The 23,003-nt window shown below is 44.7% G+C and overlaps 2 protein-coding genes across 2 annotated transcripts; both read left to right on the forward strand.

Moving 5' to 3' along the window:
* Positions 1-2,075: 2,075 nt before the first annotated feature.
* Positions 2,076-21,292, forward strand: GPR157 (G protein-coupled receptor 157). The gene is made up of 4 exons (XM_009991429.2): positions 2,076-2,452; positions 8,556-8,769; positions 20,131-20,325; positions 21,071-21,292. Exons 1-4 carry the CDS (start codon positions 2,076-2,078, stop codon positions 21,290-21,292), a joined length of 1,008 nt encoding a protein of 335 aa, XP_009989731.2.
* On the forward strand, positions 14,467-19,396 carry LOC147527170 (uncharacterized). The gene is made up of 3 exons (XM_086625740.1): positions 14,467-14,697; positions 16,668-18,356; positions 19,376-19,396. The coding sequence occupies exons 1-3, from the start codon at positions 14,467-14,469 to the stop codon at positions 19,394-19,396; spliced, it is 1,941 nt and encodes a 646-aa protein (XP_086481866.1).
* Positions 21,293-23,003: the final 1,711 nt, after the last annotated feature.

Genomic DNA, 23,003 nt, shown 5'->3' on the forward strand with positions numbered 1-23,003 from the left:
ATATAGCCAGAGACTTAGTAAAGAGAATTTAAAAAGCATCATGTTCTATTTAGCCACTTCATGGAAAGTGTTGGTGTGACTTGTCCCTGGAGGTGAATCTCTGGAGCCACAGCAGTGTGTTTGGATGGCAGAGGAAAGGCAACTAGTAGATGGTTCATTTGCAGGATGTTCTGCGTGCTGACCCGTGTGGCCTCGTTTTGTGCTGTGGCAAAACTGATTTAAATCAATCTGATAAAAAGCTCTAAAGGCTTCATTCAGAACTGGCATCCAATCCTAGGTAGCCAAGACATAGCTGAATGTTAGTGAAAAGCTCTTTGTGAACTGGCAGAGAGGGTGTGAAGTCTTAGCCTGACAAACTGATATATCCCCAAGGACTTCCAGGATTCATCAGAAAATTGGATTTGAACTTAGAAGTCAAAACCAGGTGAAAATAATCAAAAGCTTAAGGAGGCAGTGGAAATGGCTGCAGGTTTTGAATACAGATGTGCAGCAGAGTAGTGGAAGAAGAAATTGCTGCAGTGGAAAAATGGAAAACCTGCTCTTAAAAACCGTGTAAACAGTAGTGGCTGTCTTATACATCCGAGGGGAATGTGGGTTTATTTTTCAAAAATTGCGATTGTCTTTTTGCAGTAAAACGGCAATAGTGCAAAACCAGAGTTCAGTTAAACACTAGTGAGCCTGAAAAACTTAGTTGTAAAATGGTGTGTTCTAAATACAACACAGGTCAAAAGAAGTGATTTAGAAGGTTGAGAAGAACCCCTTCTCAATTTGGAAGATGGGAATGTAAAACTGAGAGAACACCATGGTGAAAAGTAGCATGTAAACACTGAATAATTTGGTTGGTTGTTGGTTGAGGTTTAAGATGTCAGATGTGCTTTCTAGGGTGTGTTAGGTGGTTTCAGGGTGCTGAGAGGAGGTTGGGTGGGGATGAGGCACCTGGTTTTACAAGTCAGAATGAACCTTGTTAAAAACTGTTCAGAAGGGATCTTTCATGGCCAGGTAGCCAGGAAATGGTTAAGCTGTTTGAGAGAACAAGACACCTGAGACAATAACCATCTCCTTTGGAAACTGAGGACAGCACTATCCACATCAAAGGTGTGAGATGTCCGTGTGGAAGCCAAGGAAGTAGGAGGCAAGTTCCAAGCAAACAAGGACATGCTTTGAACTTTTTAAGTTCTTTGAAGGGGGGGGGGGGAACAACAGAAATGTAAAATCTGTTTAGCCATTGCAGTGAACGCTCTGTTGTGTCTGCTTATCGTTTTCTGCTTCACAGGTTGCAGGATACTGCAAGTCAGCGCTGGCGTGTTTCGAAGTGAAGAATGTGGAAGGTGAAGGTAACGCTGGTGCCACCTCGGGGGGAGGGTGAAGGGACCGGCGGAGGGTCGGTGGCCGGTAAGTGCTCCTGGGCATCCGAAGGTGTGCGGTTCCAGCTGCCCCCGCGCCCTGTACCGATGCATAGTTCTGTCTGGGAAAGGGGGGGAGCTGCGTGCTCTCTTTGGGGAATAAAGGCATCAAGTACGGCTTTTAGGAGACGATAATAAAAACATCTCTTTCTGAATCGCTTCCTTCTGTCCCATTGCACCAGGCAGTCACGGCGGGGTTTTTGATTTAAAGAAGAAGAAAAGAAAAAGGTATTTTCTGGGCTATGGGGGAAGGCAGCAGCTCTTCCCTGACCGGCTCCAAACCCCCGCCGGCTGCAGGGATTTCCCGGGGGAACCGGACCCGGGGCGGAGCTGCGGCGACTGGCCGGGGCCGGGCCGGGCTCACATGACGGGCGGGGGCGGGACGGGACGGGGACGGGCGCCCGCAGCCCCGCACGGCCCCGCCGCTCCCCGCGCTGCCGGCCCGGGGCCGCCGTCTCTCCCCGCCCCGCCTCGCTCCTGCCCCCGCCTTGCTCATCCCTTCCCATCCCTCCCCTTCCCTTCCCTTCCTTTTCTCGCCGCGCTCCCGCCCGTCCCGCTCCGTCCCGGGGCGCTGCTGGGTGCTGGCGTCCCCTCCCCGCTTCCCTGCCGCTTTGCCGCGCGGCTGTTCCCGGGGCGGGTGCCGTGTCCTTGTGCCCTGCCTCCGTCTCCGGCATGCCCGAGCCTTTGCCCCCCACAGAGCTGTACGCCTCGGAGCGGGTCGTCGTGCTGGTCTCCTGCGTGCTGTCCTTCCTGGGCTCCAGCCTCCTGGTTTGCACCCACGCCCTGTGGCCGGAGCTGCGGACCCGTCCCCGCCAGCTCCTGCTCTATCTGTCGCTGGCAGACCTCCTCTCAGCCCTCTCTTACTTCTACGGGGTGCTACAGGACTTCGACAGGACCTCATGGGACTGCGTGCTGCAGGGCGCCCTGTCCACCTTCTCCAACACCAGCTCCTTCTTCTGGACCATGGCCATTGCCCTTTACCTCTATATCACCATTGTGAGGGGCGCACCCACGGGCACAGGCTTGCTCTGCTGCTTCCACATCGTGAGGTGGGTGCTGTCCGCCGTTCCTGCAAGAACGCGAGGTGTGGACCCCGTAGGCACCCACCCTGCGGCCCGGAGCCACCGCTGCGGCGTGCGGCATGCGCCGCTCTGCCATGGAGCGCTTGGATGGGTGCTCGAGTCACCTACTCTTTTCTTAAGGATGGTGTGCCCTTCTCAAGTTCCTCTTCAACGGGGATTTTGCTGTCTTTAAACAGCCCTGCTTATTTCCCCCCTCCCAACTGAAGAAATGGAGATGTGGAAAAGTTAAAAAAAATTTTGCTTAAGGTCACGTAGAAATATCTCTGGCAAGAGATAATGACTCTGAAAATCCTGGGTTCTGCTTTCCCTCCACAATCTGCTCTGACGTCCTAGAAATAATAGCATGAAACTTGTGTTTGCAATACTCGTTTGCTGCTACCAAAACTCCTGTGTTTGGGATCTGTTTCCACGGGTCCCGGTGTCAGCCTGGTCTGCAGATCCTTCCCCTTTCCCCAGGCAGGTTGCTGTAATTCAATACTGGTAGGAGAACGTAGTCTACAAGTGAGGAGGCTGCTAGAAAAGCACTCTGAAGGTTGATTGGGCATGTTTGATTGAAAGCAAGACAGAAAACAGACCACAGTGCAGCTTTGTGTCTCACTTTCTGCTATTTAGCGAGCTGATTTTCCACATCATGTTTAGTAAAAGCTTTCATTATGCAATTTGAGCTTGTGGAATCATGTGCTACCTCCACACTGAGAAAACGGTGATCCTTTAGTCCTCTGCGCTGCCAAGCTTTTGCAACAAATTATAAGAGGAATGATCTGCTTTAAAAAAAAAAAAAAATCCATTGGGGCAAGTACTGAATTTTCTCTGTTTTTTTCTTAGTCAAATATTTGTTAACTTTTGTTTTCAGACAGCATCATTTTGAGTCCGGGTAAAGGTGGACTAGAGAAAGACATTAAGGCCAAGTGTGAATCAGGGAGGAACATCAATTCCTGCCCTACCTGTTCTAATTACTGCTGGACAGCAAGGTCTGCACGTGAGGAAGCCTGAGGTGGCCGGACGTGCATCTGGGTACACCAGGCTATTTGGTGAAGTTGTAATAAGAGGCAGTGAGACTGTGGAGTTTGTTAGGTTATTTTATTTCAAGTGAATAGAGTGTTGCACTATACTGACACTCCATCCTCTCCATAATTCTTAAAGCCACATGTTGCTTAAGGAACAGAAAAAAGGAGTCTGACTTCTTTATAAGCATGCTGTCTACATGAGGCTACATCAAAGACGATGCAAATCTGGCCTGTTTGTAATTTTCCTGTCTGCTAATCACTTGTTCTGTGGCCTTTGTGCTGTAACTTCTCCATCTGATGTAATCCTTCTTGGCCTCATGGGCTATGAAGTGTGGAAAACAGGCAGATTTACTGAAATAATGTTGGTTGTAATCTGTGCACTCTAAAAAACTGTAAAAATCCTGAAAGATTGCTCTAACCCTGCAACAGAGGGGAAGGGAGTGTTGAAGAGGAACTTCCTCTGGGTGAGTTTGGGTTTGTTTTCAGGTCTTCACAGTAAAAATCAAATGCCATCTTCTGTTCTTGGTATTGATGGGCTCCACTTGCTCTGTTGAAAGGGTGATGCAGATAGCGTTTGTTGAAGACCCGTCTCCAGGTTCTGCTTTGTAAATGACTTCCGTTCTGTGCAGAGCTGGTGTTTAAAGCTTCTCTATGAAAAGCCAGAGAAAATCTTTTGGTACCACACCGATAGGAGCCGCTGCGACTGGTGCGAACAGATACTTTGCATACGTTAACTGCAGAAGGTAGGTGAGGGAGACCTGTCTAGGGCAAAAGGAAAGGTGGCAAAGGGCAGATAATGTTTTAAGGATTTAAAGATAGGTTTCCAGTATTTTCATTTAAGCAAGAACCTGAGATTTTTTTTTTCCTTCCTAGTGCAGTCATGCAGCAACCGTTGAGTGAAGAGTCATTCTGAGACACTTCTGGAAGGGATTCAAGGCAGGATGGAGTTTTGTCATGCCTGTTTCCTATTCTTCACAAGCAGTTACTCAGAAGGGGCAAGTGTTTGTAAATACTTTTTAAATGTTGAGTATAACCAGAGACTATTTGTTCTTTACCTGAGTGGAGCTGGCTAAATATATGTTGGAAGTCAGTACTTGAAATTTTCTTTTTAGGGAAATGAGGACGTTACACTGGATCAAACCTGTCAGACAGGTTTGTTCCTTATTAATTCATGTGGTAACACATCCACCTACTCTACTGCTAGACTAGAAATCTGCAGGCTCTGGCTTGGTTTTAAACTTGGGTTGAGCTCAGATGAGCTATGAAAACAAGCTTACAGTTAGCTTTGAAAATATTTATGTAGTTGTAAAGTGTAAGTTCTGGCATCCAGAGCGTGAATTCCCAGACTACCTCACTTGTTCTTGATTTCTAAATATCAAGTGTGATTTAGTTGGGTAATGTCATCTTTACTGTGAGAAAAGTTGATCCAAACTCGGGGTGAGGAATGGACTAGAACCCACCTTGGGATTGTTTCTTGCTTTGCGTTTGATAGCAATCGCTGTCAACCTCTGAGGTGTTTGCATTTCGTGATCAGGCTTTGGAGATGCTTATAAGCGTATTTATACTTTTTAATACATGTATAAAAATACATATAGTGTGTGTGCTTATATAGATAATATATATCTGTGTGTGCTTATATTTGTTAATAACCATGCGTACGCATGCATGTTCATGGAGCACTTGAGAATCCTTTCAGTGCTGCCGTATTGTATAGTCCTCAATGGACTGCCTCTTGCGTGGTTGTGCCGATGCTAAATTTCAGAACTGAACTCAAGTCCCTAAGTGCTGTCAGGTGCAGGGATCTTTTGAAATTTGCTGTGGCTTTATCACTTGGTTTATAAAAGCTTGGAGGTCAGGCCAACCAAAGTGGGAGCTACCTGGCTGCTGGTGCCTTAGCTTTTAAATTCTTGCCTGCCTCTCTGGGAGGAGTCTCTGCTTTCGTACCACAGACTGTTTAATGTTTGGGTGGGGAGGAAGCGAAAATTAAATTGGAGCAGATTTGCTCTGGAGCTCTGCTTGCCATGTATGCTCAAAGCTCTTTGCTGAAATTGGCTGCTATATCCAGAAGACTGATTTTTCTCTCTTACAGAGTAAAAATTCCCATCCCCAGAAGGAATTGCCTGCAGGCTTGCTGGTAGGATGGCTTCTTGTCTAACCTGTGCAGGCAGGTGACAGCAAATCTTCCCTCCTTGCAAGAGCCTTTAGGGTAAAAAGAAGCAGCTGTGCAGCGTAAATCAAAATGTGGTATTAAGCAATCTCACCCAGGCGTACCGAGGACAAGAAAACCAGTACAACTTGGGCTGCACGCTGCTATGGTTTAAGGGTCCTTGTCTTACCTTGCGTAAACGCAGCGTTGGTGTTAATGGGGAAAGCTCTGCTGGGCTGTGTATGTTTTTATTAATAGATTGTCAGGGGCTGTGTTAGGGAAATAAGCACTGTTGTATCTGCCTTAGAGGTGGGATGGCCCACCTTTTCAGAGATGCAAGGAGTAGCCTTCTTTCTCTTCTCTCCCACACTTGATTGCATTTAGATCTAAGTGTGCTTTTGAGAGGCCCAGCCTACGCCATCACACTGGCTTTGGGGCTCACAGTAAAATTTTTGCCTCCTTGTGTTATTTTGGATCCTTTTTATTCCAGTCCTTACTTGTTCCTTGGGTGTGTAATATTCTGATTCTTCTGTTCCTCTGTTCTTCTGGATGGGTATAAAGCATTGATATTTTCCAGTCCTTGGGAATATGTCATTTAGGGGCTCTTAAGAATAATCAGGTCACTAGTCTCAGTGTTCCTTTCCAGTTTTCCAAAATGGAGCTGAAGTTCACTGAAATGCCTGATTACTTTCTAGATTCTTTCGAACTTCACTTACGTTTGTAATCCTTTCTGCTTGGTGTTAGTTGTAGCAGCCATCTGATCCCAGCACGCTATTTAAGTGAAAATTAACTGCCCGATAGGTGGCAGTTTTCTTTCTTTTGCTAGTTAGATACCTGAAGATATTCTAGTCTCTTGTCTAGTGGTCTGTTATCTCCTACTGTGGCCTCTTTACTGTGTCTGTACGTACTTACACCGTCTCTTTTATATCCATGCCTAGTAATTTGGCCTGGTTTCATCTTCTCACAATCCTCTTTCAGTTTCAGGTCACTGTGAATATCACTATTTAGGCAAATTAGGTTTTTAATACACTTCCTTTTTCTTGGTGCTGGACTCGTTTTGGTTGTGTGTCTTAATATGGTTACTTTAAGGAAGTGCCAATTCTCTTGAATTCTTTACCCTAGTGCTCAGTTCTCCCAAGTGTACTGAAATTTCAGTCTCTGCATCTTAGTCCTCGTTTCCAGGCAAATCACAATTTTTACTAAAAGGAGTCATGAGTTGTGTAGAAATTTTCATGGTAGTGGTGACGTTTGGAAAGTTTTTGGAAAGCCTGCTCTGATAATAGCAGGGGGAGGGCTTCCTGCAGCAGAACTGTCCTTAAAAACCAACACCAGCTTGGATTAGCACTGGCTGTTCTGAACTGAACATTGAAAGAAAATATTCTAAACATGCTAAAAGGTTGACTGAATTTTCTACAGCGTTACATTTCCAGTTGTTTTGTGAGTAGATGAACCTAGACATTATTTAAGAGTAGGAAATTGGATATTTTTGAGATCTAATGTCATGGGATTACCTCTGAATTTTTGATTAGACTGTGGAATTTCAGATAATCTGGTCTAGGCAACTGCTGGTTGCCTACATAGTCTGATACATGTGAAACTGATTTTAGGAGGAAGATCCCTTTCATGCTCTCTGCAGCTGCTCCAGACTGTCAGAGAAGGACGAGTGTGAGCCAGGAAGGTAATGAGAGCAATACAATAATGGCTTTGTTTTCTTTGCATCTGGAGAGACCAGGAGCGTTATGATGGAAACTCAACCTGAGCACTCTCTGTTTCGTGTCACTTATTGGGGAAGTGTCCCTTGTCTCTCTTGAGGATCCACAGAACCTTTCTCTGAGGATGAACATGGGAAGGGCAGGTGATGCATTCAGTTGAATGCAGGGCAGTTATTTTATTTGTAGAGTAATTTGTGAGTCGTACACCACAGGCCAGGGCAGTTAAAGTCCTGGTATTAACAACACCCAGGAAGGGGCTGAGTATTTTTATGTTTGGGCTTGTGATGTTTTTCAGTTCTTGTTCATGTTTTTTTTTGTGGGCAGCCCAAGCTGCTGAGTGACTTAATTCATGTGTGTCACCACAGTTATTTTTCTTCTAAATGCTTCCCTGTATTTGCCCTCACTGTCAAGAGAGAAGCCAAAGTCAAAGCACAGCTCCACATTGTGTGAATGTGGCTTCTCTTTGCTTTCTTGGCTTTTTGCTGTTACTGCCAGTGCTTTCCCTTGGTAAGAAACTTGCCTTTTGTCCTTCAGAAATTATCCTTTTGCTCCCAAGATATTGACTACATGTCCATTTAAAAAAAAAAAAAAAACAAAACCAACAAACAGAACCAACAAAAAAGCTATGGACAGAATAAAATTGTGGATTTATTTGTGTGCTGGTCCTTTATGTGCCAAGTGACACTTCAGAATCAGAATGTGAGATTTTGGTTGCTTGTGTTCTGAAAGCTCTGAATCAGCCAGCTTGCTCTTGAAGGGCTGGGTTCTACAGGATAGTCACCCTGTACAATGCTCTGGCCTTGTCAAGTCCTCGACCCCACCTGTATCCAGCAGAGGATGGGAGAAGGGGAGTAACTGGGATGTCTCCTGTTCTCCTTGCTGGACCCTCACTGCTTGCTGTGCTGGCCAGGACCCAGTTCAGAGTGTAGCACATTGTTATGCATCTGACCTGCAGGACCAGGGATCCAAGTTCCTGGAGTGGGTCCCTGGGAAGTGGATTTGCAGCCCACATTCATATATTGTCAAATACCTGTTTGTCAGTCACTTCCCTTAGGCCTGATGCAGGGCTGTTGATGTTCTGCAATAGGTATTGGCATCCTGTCTGATGAAGAATCCCTTGGTCTGTCACCCGTTTTCCCTGGGATGCGGAGGGACTAAACTGACTATGTCCTTGGCTAACCTTGCTCTTTGTGTTCTTTCCTCAGCTGGGGAGTCCCCCTTGGCATTACGGTGGCTGCTGTTGCTCTGAAGAAGATTGGCTATGATGCCTCCAATGTTTCTGTGGGCTGGTGTTGGGTCAACTTGGATGCAGAGGATCGGGTCTTGTGGATGCTGTTAACAGGGAAAGTTTGGGAAATACTGGCCTATGTGACTTTGCCGGTGCTCTACATTCTCATCAAGAAGCACATTAATAGAGCGGTGAGTATTTTGCTGCTTTCAGCTTGGGCTACAGATTTGCTATGTGATTATATCCTCCCATGCTCTGAAGGTTTTGCTGCGTGTTTAGCAGCTACACAGGCAGGAATTGCTTCATATATGCTGAAATGCATCCAGCACTGGGAGAAGTGGTACACTGGAGTGAGCAGCCTGCAGCGTCGTTACACAATGACTTAGCACGAGAAGAATGTAAAAGCCTTTCAAAAACTTAAGGGGTTATGGGATGTGCATGAGTGAAACGTAAATCCTACAGTAAGAATTGAAATGAGATGTGAAGGACGAAATTCAGCTTTGATCAGTCTTTCACAGTTCTACTTGGACCAAGCCTGAGGCTGGTGTCTGGCCTTATCTAACCTCAGTCATTGCATGATCTCTAATGATAGTTTGTGTTTATGAATACCCATTTTGTACTAGCAGCAGGAAGCCCTGTTTGGGAGTCTGGACACTACAGCATTAGGCACCATGTGTGTACACAATACAGGAAGAGACCCTGTCTTAGGAGGGCTTCATAATTCAAAAGCTTATTTGCTGCTGTTCCTTGTGAACACAAAGAATCCAAGCATCTAGGACAATGTTTGCATAATAGCGAAATCTAGATTGAGAGTGGCAGAAGGAACTACATCCAGACACTCCTTTTTTCTCTAAGTTGTATTAGGGGAAAAAAACCACATCTGGATAGATGTCTTCTGGAAAGCACTGCCACTGCAAACCTGCTTGCTGTGGTGAAGCTATGGCAGTGGCAGTTAAGGATAAACACAAATCTGGTTAGGGCATAATCCCACAGACAAGTTGGAAGAACAATGTAGTCTCAAGCAGTCCTAAAGGTCCTGGGAAAGAGGAGTTGGGAAGGGTTTGCTAGTGCCTGTCACCATCACCATCACCTGACACGAGTCAGACAGGACTCTGTGTTCCAGCAGCTGTCAAAGATAGCAGTGTGACCGCCTGGGAACCCGGTCCCCGCCTGGCCAGGCTCTTACCCTCTTGCTCTGCCAGGGATTCTCGGGCACTCTGCTCTCCCTTTCCTGCTCCCAGCCCTGACTCTCTTACTGGGGCAGTGGTGAGGTTGTCGCTGTTGCAGTCTGTTGCAATGGGGTATCTGAGGACTGGAGCAGCAGCGCACAGGGCCGTCTGGGCTGGAGAATCTCTCTTCTCATCACTGGGGATTTTGCCAAGCCTGGTAGCCTGCTTACTAAGCATCTTTACTGGCAGGAGGTCTCCTGCTTCCAAGGAAGAGCAATAGGCAGCCAGGGCTGGGTTTGGGCTGCAGTAATGTTACCCAACAATAAAGGGGTTAAAGTTATATCATTATGCATGATTGTAGTGTATAACTAATTTTCTGTCCAGAAGCCGGTGTGCACGCTAGGAGGAGAAATCCCCCGTGCACCCAGCGCTGCAATAAAGAATACCTGCTTTCTAAAACTTTAAAACAAGTCTTGGAAAGTTCAGTTTCCTTTTCAGGTATCAGATTTGGCGACCCAGATGGGACTCTCTCTGTTCGGCTGCAGGACCCGCTGAGAACAGGACTCCCTTGGGTACCCCCGGGGATTTCCCCGGAGGGACTCCTCGCCTCAATCGGATCGCTGCGGGAACAGACAAGGACCATCTTCCATCTTAGAGAAGGTATTAAGGTATTCTTTTGATTCTTTTGGTTTGGGGACCGGTCCATTAAGGTAGCTCTCTGTAAGCCGTACGCAAGATAGCGTATACCGGGCAGCTAGCGCCTCAAAGGTATACTTTGGTTATAGTTGTGGGAGCAATTACAGTTGTGGGTTCCAGTCCCACTCGGGGTAGCTTTCCGTAAGCCGTAAGCTGAGACTTGCGCAGGACAGCGTATACCGGGCAGCCAGTGCCTTAAAGGTATACTTTGGTTACAATTGTGGGTTCCAGTCCCACCAAAGGCGCCTTAAGAACAACAAAAAAAAAACACACTTAAGTGACTACAATTGTGGGTTCCAGTCCCACCGGAAACCATCTGGAAGCTGAAATATTAATCCTGTATTGAATTCTATGTGTTTGTTTGTGTGATTCTAAGAGTTGTATTAATTGTATGGTTGGATTTTTTTGTGGTTGCAATTGTAAGACTTGTTTTTGTTCTGTGTGTGTGTGACTGAAATGTACTTTTAGTACAAAGCGAGTGCGGAGTCTTGATCCGTGGTTCTGTCCTCCCGCAGGGGAAACAGCCGGAGATAGGCGAAGCAATAGAAAATAAGAGTGAACGTGTTATTTTAATTTTAATTCCAGTTGTTTGTTTGGTAACAACAGGATTGGGATAATAATAACCAACAAATAATGGGTAACCAACAGAGCGGGGAAATTTTAAAAAAGAGTCCGTTAGGATGCGTCTTAGCACATTGGAAAGATATTGGGGGTCCCCCAGGAGGAAACGTAAATAAGAAAACTTTAGTTAAATACTGTAACCAGTGGTGGCCGTTATATAAATTGGAAGAAGGGGAAAAATGGCCAAATAATGGAACTTTGAATTATAATACTCTATTGCAATTGATGCTGTTTCTCAGAAGAAATGAAAAATGGGATGAGGTGTTATATGCTGATATGTTTTTCACTTTAAGAGATCATCCTGAGTGGCAAAAGGAATGTGGTATAAATTTAGTCCCTAAAGACCCCTTTGTTTTGGCACTAGAGAAAGATAAAAAGAAGGAACAAGGAAAGCTGAAACGATGTTGTTCAGCATGTAGTATTGGAGAAAGGTGTTTGAAAGCAAAAGATCGGGAAAGTGAGGAAAGGATTGAAGATTATATATCACCACCTCCTGCATTACCCATGGGGTTTCCTGATGGGAACAATGGGAACAGCAACTCAGGAGGGGGAGCAGTGGGGGGATCACCACCAACATCACCCCCTGCATCAACACCAACATCCCCCCCTGCATCAACACCACCAACATCACCCCCTGCAGCAGCAGCACCACCATCACCTCCTGCAGCAGAGGGGGAATCAACTCCGATTACTGCCCGAACGCGTAGTAAAACAGGACCAATTCTCCAGGCACCACTTAGAGAAGCTATGGGGCCGGCAGGACCGATGACAATTAAGGTCCCTTTTTATATGGGAGATTTGGACACCTGGAGGGAAGAGGTTAAAAATTACAGAGATGATCCATTAAGAATTACCAAAAGATTTGAATTCATAGTTAAAAATCAAAACCCAGACTGGAAAGATATAGACATACTGTTAGATGCAATGACTGAAACTGAGAAACAGTTAATTCTAAAAACAGCCCGAACTCAAGTGCAGGCTCAAATTACAGCCGGAACGATGGCAGGGGGAGTCGATCAGTATGTTCCCCTGATTGACCCACACTGGGATCCGAATGATAATACAGACCAGCGCACATTAAGGCAATATCAAAATTGGATAAAATTTGGATTAGAAAACGCGATCCCAAAGGCTGTAAACTGGTCAGCACTTTATGCTGTAAAACAAGGGCAAACCGAAACCCCCACGGAATTCTTAGACAGATTACGATTGGCGATGCGTAAATATACTACTTTAGACCCCTCATCTGAAATAGGGCAGCAACAATTGGTATCGTTATTTTTGGGTCAGTCATCAGACGATATTAGAAGAAAACTCCAAAAACTAAAAGAGCCTGAAGTGCGGAATTTAGAAAAATTAATTGAAGAGGCATGGAGGGTGTACAGGAACAGAGAAAGCAATGAAAGGAGAAAATTAAGTAGAGCATTAGCCACAGCAACAATCTCGGCATTACAACAACAAAGTGCAGGACCCCAAGGATCCCCTGGAAGTAGAGGCAGAGGCAGAGGCAGAGGCAGAGGAGGGCCTCGCCGGGGATCTCGAGGGAGTTTCCAAACAACGTTACGATCAAATCAGTGTGCTTACTGTGGAAAACAAGGGCATTGGAAAAAGGAATGCCCTAAATTAAAGCCTGAGGTGGTTGCTGAAGCTAAATGACGGGGACCTGGGGAATCTACCCTGGCGGATCCACTGGTTAAATTAAAGCTAGGGAACCAGAATGAGGAGGTGGAATTTTTAATAGATACGGGTGCCTCATATTCTGTATTGAATCAAGAACTAATACCTGTAGATCATGATTTTGTAACTGTAATAGGAGCCACTGGCCAGCAGAAAAAGGCTTTTTTTCTACAGCCAATTAAATTTCAGATTGGAAAACAAGTAGGGATTCACCAATTCCTTTATTTACCAGAATCTCCGAAACCTTTACTTGGACGGGACCTATTAGAGCAATTGGAAGCACAAATAATTTTCGAAAAGGGTAAGGTAGAATTCAAAGTAAAAGATGATCGATTAATTGAAGTTTTAAGTTTGGCTATGATCCAAATTGAAAAACCAACTGAAGGTACCTCAGAGATTGAAGAAATCCTAGATCAAGTGTATCCAGGGGTATGGGCTTCTGAGATTCCAGGTAAAGCAAAGAACGCTGCACCGATAAAGGTGGAAGTAAAACCTGGTTCTGGTGCAGTTAGAATAAAACAATATCCTTTAAGGTTGGAAGACCGAAGGGGCATAAAAGAAACAATTGAAAAATTCCAAAAATTTGGGTTACTGATTGAATGTGAGTCAGAATATAATACCCCAATTTTACCAGTAAAGAAACCAGATGGGAAATACAGAATAGTACAAGATTTAAGAGCAATAAACAGAATTGTGGAGGATCTGTATCCAGTAGTAGCAAACCCGTACACTTTGTTAACCAGTCTGAAGGAAACGTATGAATGGTTCACAGTTCTGGATTTAAAGGATGCATTCTTTTGCCTCACCTTGGCCCCTGAAAGCCGTAATTTATTTGCTTTTGAATGGGAAAACCCCGATTCGGGACGTAAAACTCAACTCGCTTGGACAGTGTTACCTCAAGGATTTAAAAACAGCCCTACAATTTTTGGGAACCAATTAGCAAGGGAATTGGAACTTTGGGAAAGGCCTCCAGGTAATGGCATTCTTTTACAATATGTGGATGATATTTTGATAGCTACAGAAAAGAGAGAAGAATGTAAAGAATGGACTGTGAACTTACTGAACTTTCTTGGATTAAGTGGTTATCGAGTGTCATTACAGAAAGCCCAAGTCCTGCAGAGGGAAGTGATCTATTTGGGATACCTGATTTCCAAAGGACAACGACAGCTCGGAAATGAAAGGAAGGAGGCCATCTGCAAGACTCCAGAACCAACTACGGTAAAGGAACTTCGAACTTTTCTGGGAATGACAGGTTGGTGTCGTTTATGGATTCATAATTATGGACTGTTAGTTAAACCTTTATATGAACTACTGAAAGACAATCAGAAACAATTAATTTGGACTGATGAGGCCAAAAGAGCCTTCAAAGAATTAAAATTAGAACTGATGAGAGCCCCTGCTTTGGGCTTACCAGACGTGACAAAACTTTTTTGGCTGTTTGCATATGAAAAACGAGGAGTGGCCCTGGGAATTTTAGCCCAAAAGCTGGGACCCTACAAGCGAGCAGTAGCATATTTTTCCAAACAATTGGACGAAGTCAGCAAAGGATGGCCAGGATGCCTCCGGGCAGTGGCGGCTGTCGTCGTAGTCATTCAAGAGGCTCGCAAGTTTACCCTAGGGCAGAAAATGATCGTTTATACTTCCCACGCAGTAATTTCTGTCTTAGAACAGAAAGGTGGACATTGGTTATCACCGTCAAGATTCTTAAAATATCAGGCGATCCTGATGGAGCAGGATGATGTGGAAATCGTTACATCTACAATAGTTAACCCTGCGTCTTTCCTGAGTGATAAACAGGAAACTGACCCCATCGTACATGACTGCATAGAGACAATTGAAACTGTCTATGCAAGTAGACCGGACTTGAAAGAAGAACCACTGGAAGAGGCCGATCATACCTGGTACACAGACGGGAGCAGCTTTGTGAAGAATGGAGTCCGAATGGCCGGGTATGCGGTAACAACAACTGAGCAGGTAATAGAAGCAAGATCTCTCCCAAAAGGTACGTCTGCACAGAGGGCAGAAATAATTGCCTTGGTGAGAGCGCTGGAGCTCGCTGAAGGGCTGCGAGTAAATATATGGACAGATTCAAGGTATGCCTTTGGTGTAGTACATGCTCATGGAGCGATCTGGAAAGAACGAGGACTTTTAACCACACAAGGAAAAGGTATTAAACATGCCGATATGATACTGCGACTTTTAGAAGCAGTTCAGCTTCCAGCAGCTGTGGCCATCATGCATTGTAAAGGTCATCAAAAAGGTAACACTGACAAGGAGGTGGGTAACGAATTGGCTGATCGTAAAGCGAGGCAAGCAGCGGAACAAGGTGAGGTATTAAGTTTGATCCCAGAAAAATCCTTATCACTACCTGAAAAGGTAGAATATGATGAAAAAGATAAAAAGCTTATCAAAGATTTAAAAGCTAAGGTTAATCCATCAGGATGGGCAACAGTAGAGGACAATCGAATAATAGTTCCCTTTAGAATACTATGGATGTTGATAAAAACTGAACATGGCAAAACTCATTGGGGAACAGAAGCTTTATACAATTCTCTCTCTAAGCAAATAATAGCACGAAGTTTATTTCAAACTGTAAAAAATGTGGTTAGTAGATGTGAAACCTGTTTAAAGAATAACTCAAAGGCAGACAACCGGGTAAAGTTTGGAAACATTGACAAAGGATGTGTTCCAGGTCAGAATTGGCAAATAGACTTCTCGGAATTGCCTAGAAAAGGCGGGTATAGATATCTGTTAGTATTAACAGATACCTATTCCGGATGGCCTGAAGCATTTCCCTGTCAAACTAACAAAGCTCGAGAAGTGACTAAAGTTTTGCTAAGGGAAATCATCCCTCGGTTTGGAGTCCCTGAAGTAATTTCTTCAGACAGGGGGCCGCATTTTGTATCACAAGTAGTGCAATCTGTTAGTAAATTTTTAGAAATTGACTGGAAATTGCATACACCTTATCGACCCCAAGCAAGCGGGCAGGTGGAGAAAATGAATCACTTAATAAAAACACAATTAAGCAAGATTTGTCAAGAAACCAACTTGAGATGGGATCAGGCCCTTCCAATTGCCTTATTAAGGCTTCGAACTAAACCAAGAACTAAGGAAAAATTGAGTCCCTTCGAAATCTTATATGGGAAACCATTTCAAACTAGGTATCAAGGGCAAGATCTCAGTCAAGTTGGAGAAATGGGCTTACAACAATATCTGATAGCATTAGGAAAACAATTGGAAGAAGTAAACAAAGTAGTAATGTCCACCAGGGCACAGGGATTAGATTCTCCAGTGCATACATTCAAACCTGGAGATTGGGTTTATGTTAAAACTATTTCAGGTCACCCCCTTGAGGAGAAGTGGAATGGACCGTTCCAGATATTGCTGACAACCTACACGGCGATCAAGATCAGAGAACGACCTGCTTGGATTCATTACTCCCGGGTGAAGAAAGCACCTGAGGAACAATGGACAGCAGAAGCCACAGGACCAACAACAATAAGACTGACCCGATGTTAATTGTCACCATTCTGATAAGTATGATTGAAATGGTAAACACTTCCACTCCAAGTTGGCCATGGTCTCACGCCTACCTTAAGTCCACAGGAAGTATGGGACCATCTTTGAACTTAAATTTAGCTACTGTGGTTATGCATGGAATGCAAATATACTCAGAACATGAGTGGGGCTGGGACAAGGACAGTGAGGCTCCCCTCTTGATGGGAACAATTGGAGAAGGGATCCAAATAGGTTGCCGAATGACCAATGGAACCATCCATGAGAAAGCAACTCAAATTACTGTAGAAGGAACTAATAATTCTGTGCTCACAAAGAATCTTTGTGCCCTCGAAAATGAAAAACTAGAATGCTGGAGCAATTTTACATTAACCCAGCCTGTCTTTATAATTTGCCTCTGGAATACTCAGAAAGGTGACATGGCACTCACATTTAAATTCAAAATGGGCATTATTGAACCAGTGACAACAATCACTCCCAGCCCTAACATGATGACAAGTCCATCTAGCACAACGCCACCTATGCCAAATACTCTATTTTTTGAAATTGGACCTTACGTAATTCAGAATACAGGACAACAGCAGATATTGTTTAACCCGTCACGATCCCTCAGACGAGTTGAATTGTCAATGCAAAGTAACATCTCCAGTATCCAGCCAGCCTGTTCACCATTTCTGAAAACCTCTTACATGGGGTGGAAAATGTGGTTACATAGACGAAATATCTTCTCCGAAAAACGAATGAAGAGGGATGTTACTGGTATCCTGGGAACAGGAATGGGAATTCTAAATAATATAGACTCTGAGGTCCTAATGAATAAATTAGTTACAATAACTAGTGACCTAAACAAGTTGGAACATCCTTTACGATCTTCCCTTTTGGCTCTGGGAAGTGAACAGTGGCTTTTATCACGTACATTACCTCAGTGGGAGAACATAAATGAAAAAGACCATCAGTCCATTATAGATGCATTTGGTGCAGCCCAAAACAATATCTCTTTAGCTCTCAGCTGCATCCAAGCTCAATCGTGGATTCAATCCACAACAGCTATGATTATAAAGGAAGGTGAAGAAGGCACTTTACCCAATGAGATTCGGAAAGTGATATGGGATAAGGCAAATAATTTTGAAAAAAGATTCCAATCTTGGTGGCAGTTAGTTAATTTTACTTATGATCCCAAAAATGATATGGTCACAGCCTTTGTGTTAACTATACACAATGCTTCGGTATACACAATATATCCAATCATTGCATTAGGATTAAATCACAATGGGACTACACTGTATCCCTTGGAACACAGAGTGTGGGCACGAAAGAGTGAGAATAAATGGCAAACAATTGACATTAGCACATGCATTGTGCAAGGGCAACAAGGATTCATTTGTGAAAGCAATACCATCAGAGCTCAAGACATCTGTCTTGACACTGAACAGAATGTTTGTCACTTTGAGATACATCCTGACGAAAAACCTAAAACTGTACTTGTATATATAGGTAATGGCTGTGTTTGCCTAAGAACTTCCTGTAATTCCATTTTGGTAGATAACATTACTAGAAATATGAATGATCACTCTAACCTTTGTATCTGTAATTTTGTAACTATCACAGGATGCGATTTTACTTATTTAGCTCCCATCACATCTTATCAATTACTAAAATCTAACTATACATTGTATCATGACCTGCGGCCTACCCCTATTGGAATGAACTCAGCGTTGCTGAAAAGACTGGTGCAACATGAAGACTTAAGACGACTGCTGAAGCAAGTCCGAGAAGATGGACAAAAAACTCTGATAACTGTCCATCACGACGCTGAAGAAATACACCACGTCCTGGAACGAGTGAAGAAAGATGGAGAACATCATTGGTGGAATATTTTTATAGGGTATTCACCATCAGCAACTAGAGTGCTGCACTTATTAATACATCCTTTGCTTGTAGTATTAGTAGCAGTAACAATACTAACAATTGTAAACTTTATGTTCTGGTACCAATTAACCAAGTTGACTAGGAGAGTTTGGGTACTACTCACAATTCTTAAACATGAACAATATGAAATTTGCGAAAGAATTCGCAAGGATAAAGAAAAGGGGGGAATTGTTACCCAACAATAAAGGGGTTAAAGTTTTGTGTAGCAGTTTCATGAAGGGTTCAGTCGGCAGTAGGTGATTTACACATACCTAAAGAAACTAACAAGACGTTCATCCTTGAAGCTGCCAGCAGTGATTAAAACAGAGACTCTTTATCAAGAACTGTCTGCCCTTGGAGGGAACATCCCAGAAACTGCAGAAACTGCATAAACTTTGTTATCATGTTTTTCTAAACTGTGAACATGCAGTGACTTGGGGGAAAAGGTAATTCCGGCAGGGGGAGATCGCGACCACCGACTCACGGACCACCTACCCTAATTACACCCCAGACCCAAAAGAAAGGGGCGGAGGAGGAAAACTGAGCATGCGAAGTGATTTACATGAAAAGCGAGAGAAAATTAACCAATTGTTTAAGAATATGTAAATATGTTATGAATTATGCATGATTGTAGTGTATAACTAATTTTCTGTCCAGAAGCCGGTGTGCACGCTAGGAGGAGAAATCCCCCGTGCACCCAGCGCTGCAATAAAGAATACCTGCTTTCTAAAACTTTAAAACAAGTCTTGGAAAGTTCAGTTTCCTTTTCAGGTATCAGTAATATTGGCTGAGGTGGGTTTTGCAGTCGTGGCTCCTGCACAGTCCAAGAGGCAGGAGAAATTACGGAAGTAGCTGTTGTAGGGACACACAGGATGTGTGCTAGGGGCTTTCAAATGGAAAAGACTCCATGGGGAATGGATGGGGAGCTGTACTGGAAGTCCTCAGCGAGGTTTGACTCAAGCCACTGCGCAGTGTTGTCATACAGCTCTGTTCTGGAGGAAGTAAGGTGTCAGGACTGGGAGTACTGGAGTGAAGGAGAATACTCTGCATCAAATTGTGTGTGCTCTGTAGCCCGGATGGTGGGAGGAGTAGTTTTCTGCAGGTAGCTATCCTGAGATTTAATCTCTTCAGCCACATTAACATGCTGATATTCATCATGTGTCCCAGCAGCTGCTCTGTGTGCTGTGTTGACCTGGTCTCCCTCATCCAGGAATCTGAGTGCATCCAGTAGCTTCTACCATAGGAAGGTCTCCAACCACTCTGATCCAGAGCACAGATCCTTGATTTTTTTTTTTTTGCTATGTGTCCTGGTATAGAGAGGTTTGCTGGCTTGTCCAAATTTGCAGGAGCCCATGGCTGACAGTATGGTCAGAAATCAGGCAGCAGATTCTACACAAACACACTGAAGGTCTGGTTCATGTGGGCATAAATTCCTTGTGGAACTTGCTGGCTGTGGTGAAGGCCAAAACTTCGAATGGTTTGAGAAGGATTAGCCAGACTTCTCCCTACGTAAATATCTATCTGTATAGATAGATAAATATCTATATCTCTATCAAGAGGCCTTCCCAAGGCTAAAGATTTAGCCATGCATTTGCAAAGTGGTAAAGCCAGCAGCAGTGAGGCCAGGCTGCCGGAGCAGCAAAACTGTTTTGTGGAGCACCCTTTTTTCTTTTACATTTTTATGACCTGGTTTTATGGCAACTACGTAGCAATGTTTGTTAATATAAAGTTTTAGTGAGACTCTGATAAGGGCTAGATATCCTTTATTTGCCACTCCTTGGCTTCAGCAGGAATGTTTGTGTTAGCAAGGGCAGAATGTGGCTGAAGACTGGTGCTCGTGTGTCCCTGTTAACTTCCCACAAATGCAAAAATTTAGTTTGCTTTGGAGAGAATCCCTGGAGCTAAATGTCCGATGTGTGTAGCTTTTTACTCACATTTTTGTCTCCCTCCCACCCTCCTTGGCAGCATGCAGCTCTCTCAGAGTACCGCCCCATTCTCTCAAGAGCACCTGCATTTCAGCCCCGGACCTCCATAGCAGATAAGAAGTTGATCCTCATCCCTGTCATCTTTATCATCCTTCGCATCTGGAGCACCGTGCGATTCGTTCTGACCCTCTGTAACTCCCCCGCAGTGCAGAATTCAGTCCTGGTCGTCCTGCACGTAAGTATTTGCCAGGAGGATCTGGGAGGGAGAGAAGGCTTTGTTGCTCGTAGCATCGCTGTTTTCGTGGCAGGGTGCCCCCCGCACCCGTAAAGCAGAGCGCACGTTGCAGGAACATCTGCTTGCCGCTGGCGAGCGCGCGCCGGGATGCGCGGCAGTTGCTGTTCCAGCAGCATCTAGTGGCTGCAGGGAATGACTGCAGCAGGAGCGCTGGGCGGTGCTGGGAGGGGAAAGCAGGCTCAGACCAGAGATGTTGGGTGGCTGGCCTTCAGCAGGGCTCAGCCTGCTCCTCCTCTAGACCAGGCTGTAGGAACGGCAACCCACAGCAGCCTCTGCTCTGCTTTTGGGTGCAAGCTTGATTATTTTGTTTTTATTTTTTTGTTCTGAATCTGTTTTTCTCATTTATATAAGGAAGAAATTTTTCACTCTGAGGGTGGTGAGGCACTGGAACAGGTTGCCCAGAGAAGCTGTGGCTGCCCCATCCCTGGAAGTGTTCAAGGCCAGGTTGGATGAGGCTTTGGGCAACCTGGTGTAGTGGAGGGTGTCCCTGCCCGTGGCAGGGGGGTTGGAACTAGATGATCTTTGAGGTCCCTTCCAACCCAAACCATTCTGTGATTCTATGATTTAGATGGAAGTTGCTCACTGTTGGTTGGGCAGTGCTATAGCTGGTCCAACATGATGTTTGCTTTTCTCTGGGGGGTGCCTGTAGGAACAGTACTAGTTAAATCCTTTCTTGCCCTTGCAGGGAATTGGTAACACGTTCCAAGGAGGTGCCAACTGTATTATGTTTGTTCTCTGTACACGGGCGGTCCGGACTCGTCTGTTTTCCTTCATTTGCTGTTGCCACTACGATGAGTTGGATTGGCCTTCACAAAGATCAAACAGCTGCTGGCAGTGCCCAGAACCCCACAAGGACAAGGATGTGCCAGGCCCTGAGCAGACGAAACCCCTGCTTTCCAGCACCTGAGCCTGGGCTGCCTACATCTCAGTGTGGATTTCTGCTTTCTCGGTAAAGATCTAGTGCGAGTCTTTCCTCCTGCACTGCCTGTGTATAGCTTCATGATGTAAGAGCTGGGGAACAGCTATTAATTAGCAGTTGACAGAGAAGGATGTTTCTGCTGCTGCTGTGGGGGTTCCCTGTCTGACTCTATGCAGCTCTCCATCATGCTCCTTTGAGGTGAAACCTTTTATAGAACCGATCCACTCCCTTTCCTTGTGAGCTGGGGTAGTGTCTGTTACTCAAGCCTGTAAAATGAGGAAATAGACTGCAGTGCTGTCTGGCCCACAAGGACAGGACACCAGTAAAACTCAAGAAGAGGAATTAGTTGCGCCTTCTGATCTGAAATACCATGTGCACACACGTTTCTCCAGTAGTGCAGAGTTCCGATGTATTTAGTGCCTCAAGTATTTCTCATAAGGTAATGCAATCCCTGCTGCTGATGCTCATAAAAAGAAGAGTAAGTGATTCATCCAAGCTTACGTGGAAAATTTGTAGGAGCAAAAACTTGAAGAAGCTTTTCAGTTCAGGTTCAAGACTGGACACTGATGCCCTTGCATTGGTCTAGTTGTGTAAGCGTCTTGTTTCTTTGCACTTGACCTCATGAGTGTTAGTCACAGAACACGCAGGAGTGTCAAGACTTAATCCATTTAAGAGCACTTGGGGCTGGGGTGCTGTGTGGGCTGCTGTCTGTGAAGCAGATATTGATAGCACTCTCTTCAGCAAGAGAGTGCAGCTGAAGGAGGTAAAAACCTGACTGCTTAGGTAAACATAAATTGTGATGCGCTGGGAACTGCAGCCTCTTCAGAAAAGAGTAGGAAGCCCTGTGTACTTCTGCAGGTACACTTTACCCAGCAGGTCACGCTCAGTAAAAAGGGCTGAGTCTCAAGGGCAGCGAGCCTGTCTGGATCATGGGGCACAGCAGGGGCTGAGCATCCTGGAAGGAAGGCTGCATATTGGGTATGGTAGGTCTCTGAGTAAACTTCTCGTGTACATCTGTTTCTTGTCCTCCCAGACCACAAAACAAAAAAAAAAGATTTTTTTTATCAATTGACAATTCTTTTTGATTTTTCTAACAAGCTTTTTGCAAAAAGAATAGGAGCCTCATGAATTGCCTGGGGAGAGAGGGCAGCTGTCAGGCTCCCACTGCTCCAGGCACCCAGCTGTTCAAAAGCTGCTCTTATTAGTTTAATTTTAGTCATTTTAACAGCGTGCAGAACAGGTAAGTGAGACAGTGATCTCCTGGGACTGTAGGCAGAGACAAGTCCCATTATTTCCTGCGCTGAAGACTTGACATTAACTTTATTATTATATTAATCTGTTTAAGCCTCCTTGTACAACGGCTGTGTAAACATGGGAAGGTGGAGTCCTTGATTGCTCATTAGCCCATTTCATGGGGCTGTAGAGGGGCTCAGCTCTTTAGCATCCCGAGAGTCTTTGAAGGGTAGATGCAAGCATCTTATCTCTGGCATAGATGACTTCAAGAGGTTTTGCCTCCCTTCAAAAGGCTTTTTGAAACTTCTGATAGCTAAGTAGCAACCTTGGTAGCTCAGCCTCATGTTAATCCCATGTGACTTGGAAAGAGGAGCTATGTTAAAAGCTTCTCGCAGAAAGGCAGGGTACTAAATCTTAAATTTTATGAGACTTGGAATTGTGCTGTGTTCAGTTTTTTGAAGTCAGC

The sequence above is a fragment of the Tauraco erythrolophus genome, chromosome 23 (assembly GCF_009769465.1).
Source record: "Tauraco erythrolophus isolate bTauEry1 chromosome 23, bTauEry1.pri, whole genome shotgun sequence".
Classification (NCBI taxonomy): Eukaryota; Metazoa; Chordata; class Aves; order Musophagiformes; family Musophagidae; genus Tauraco; species Tauraco erythrolophus.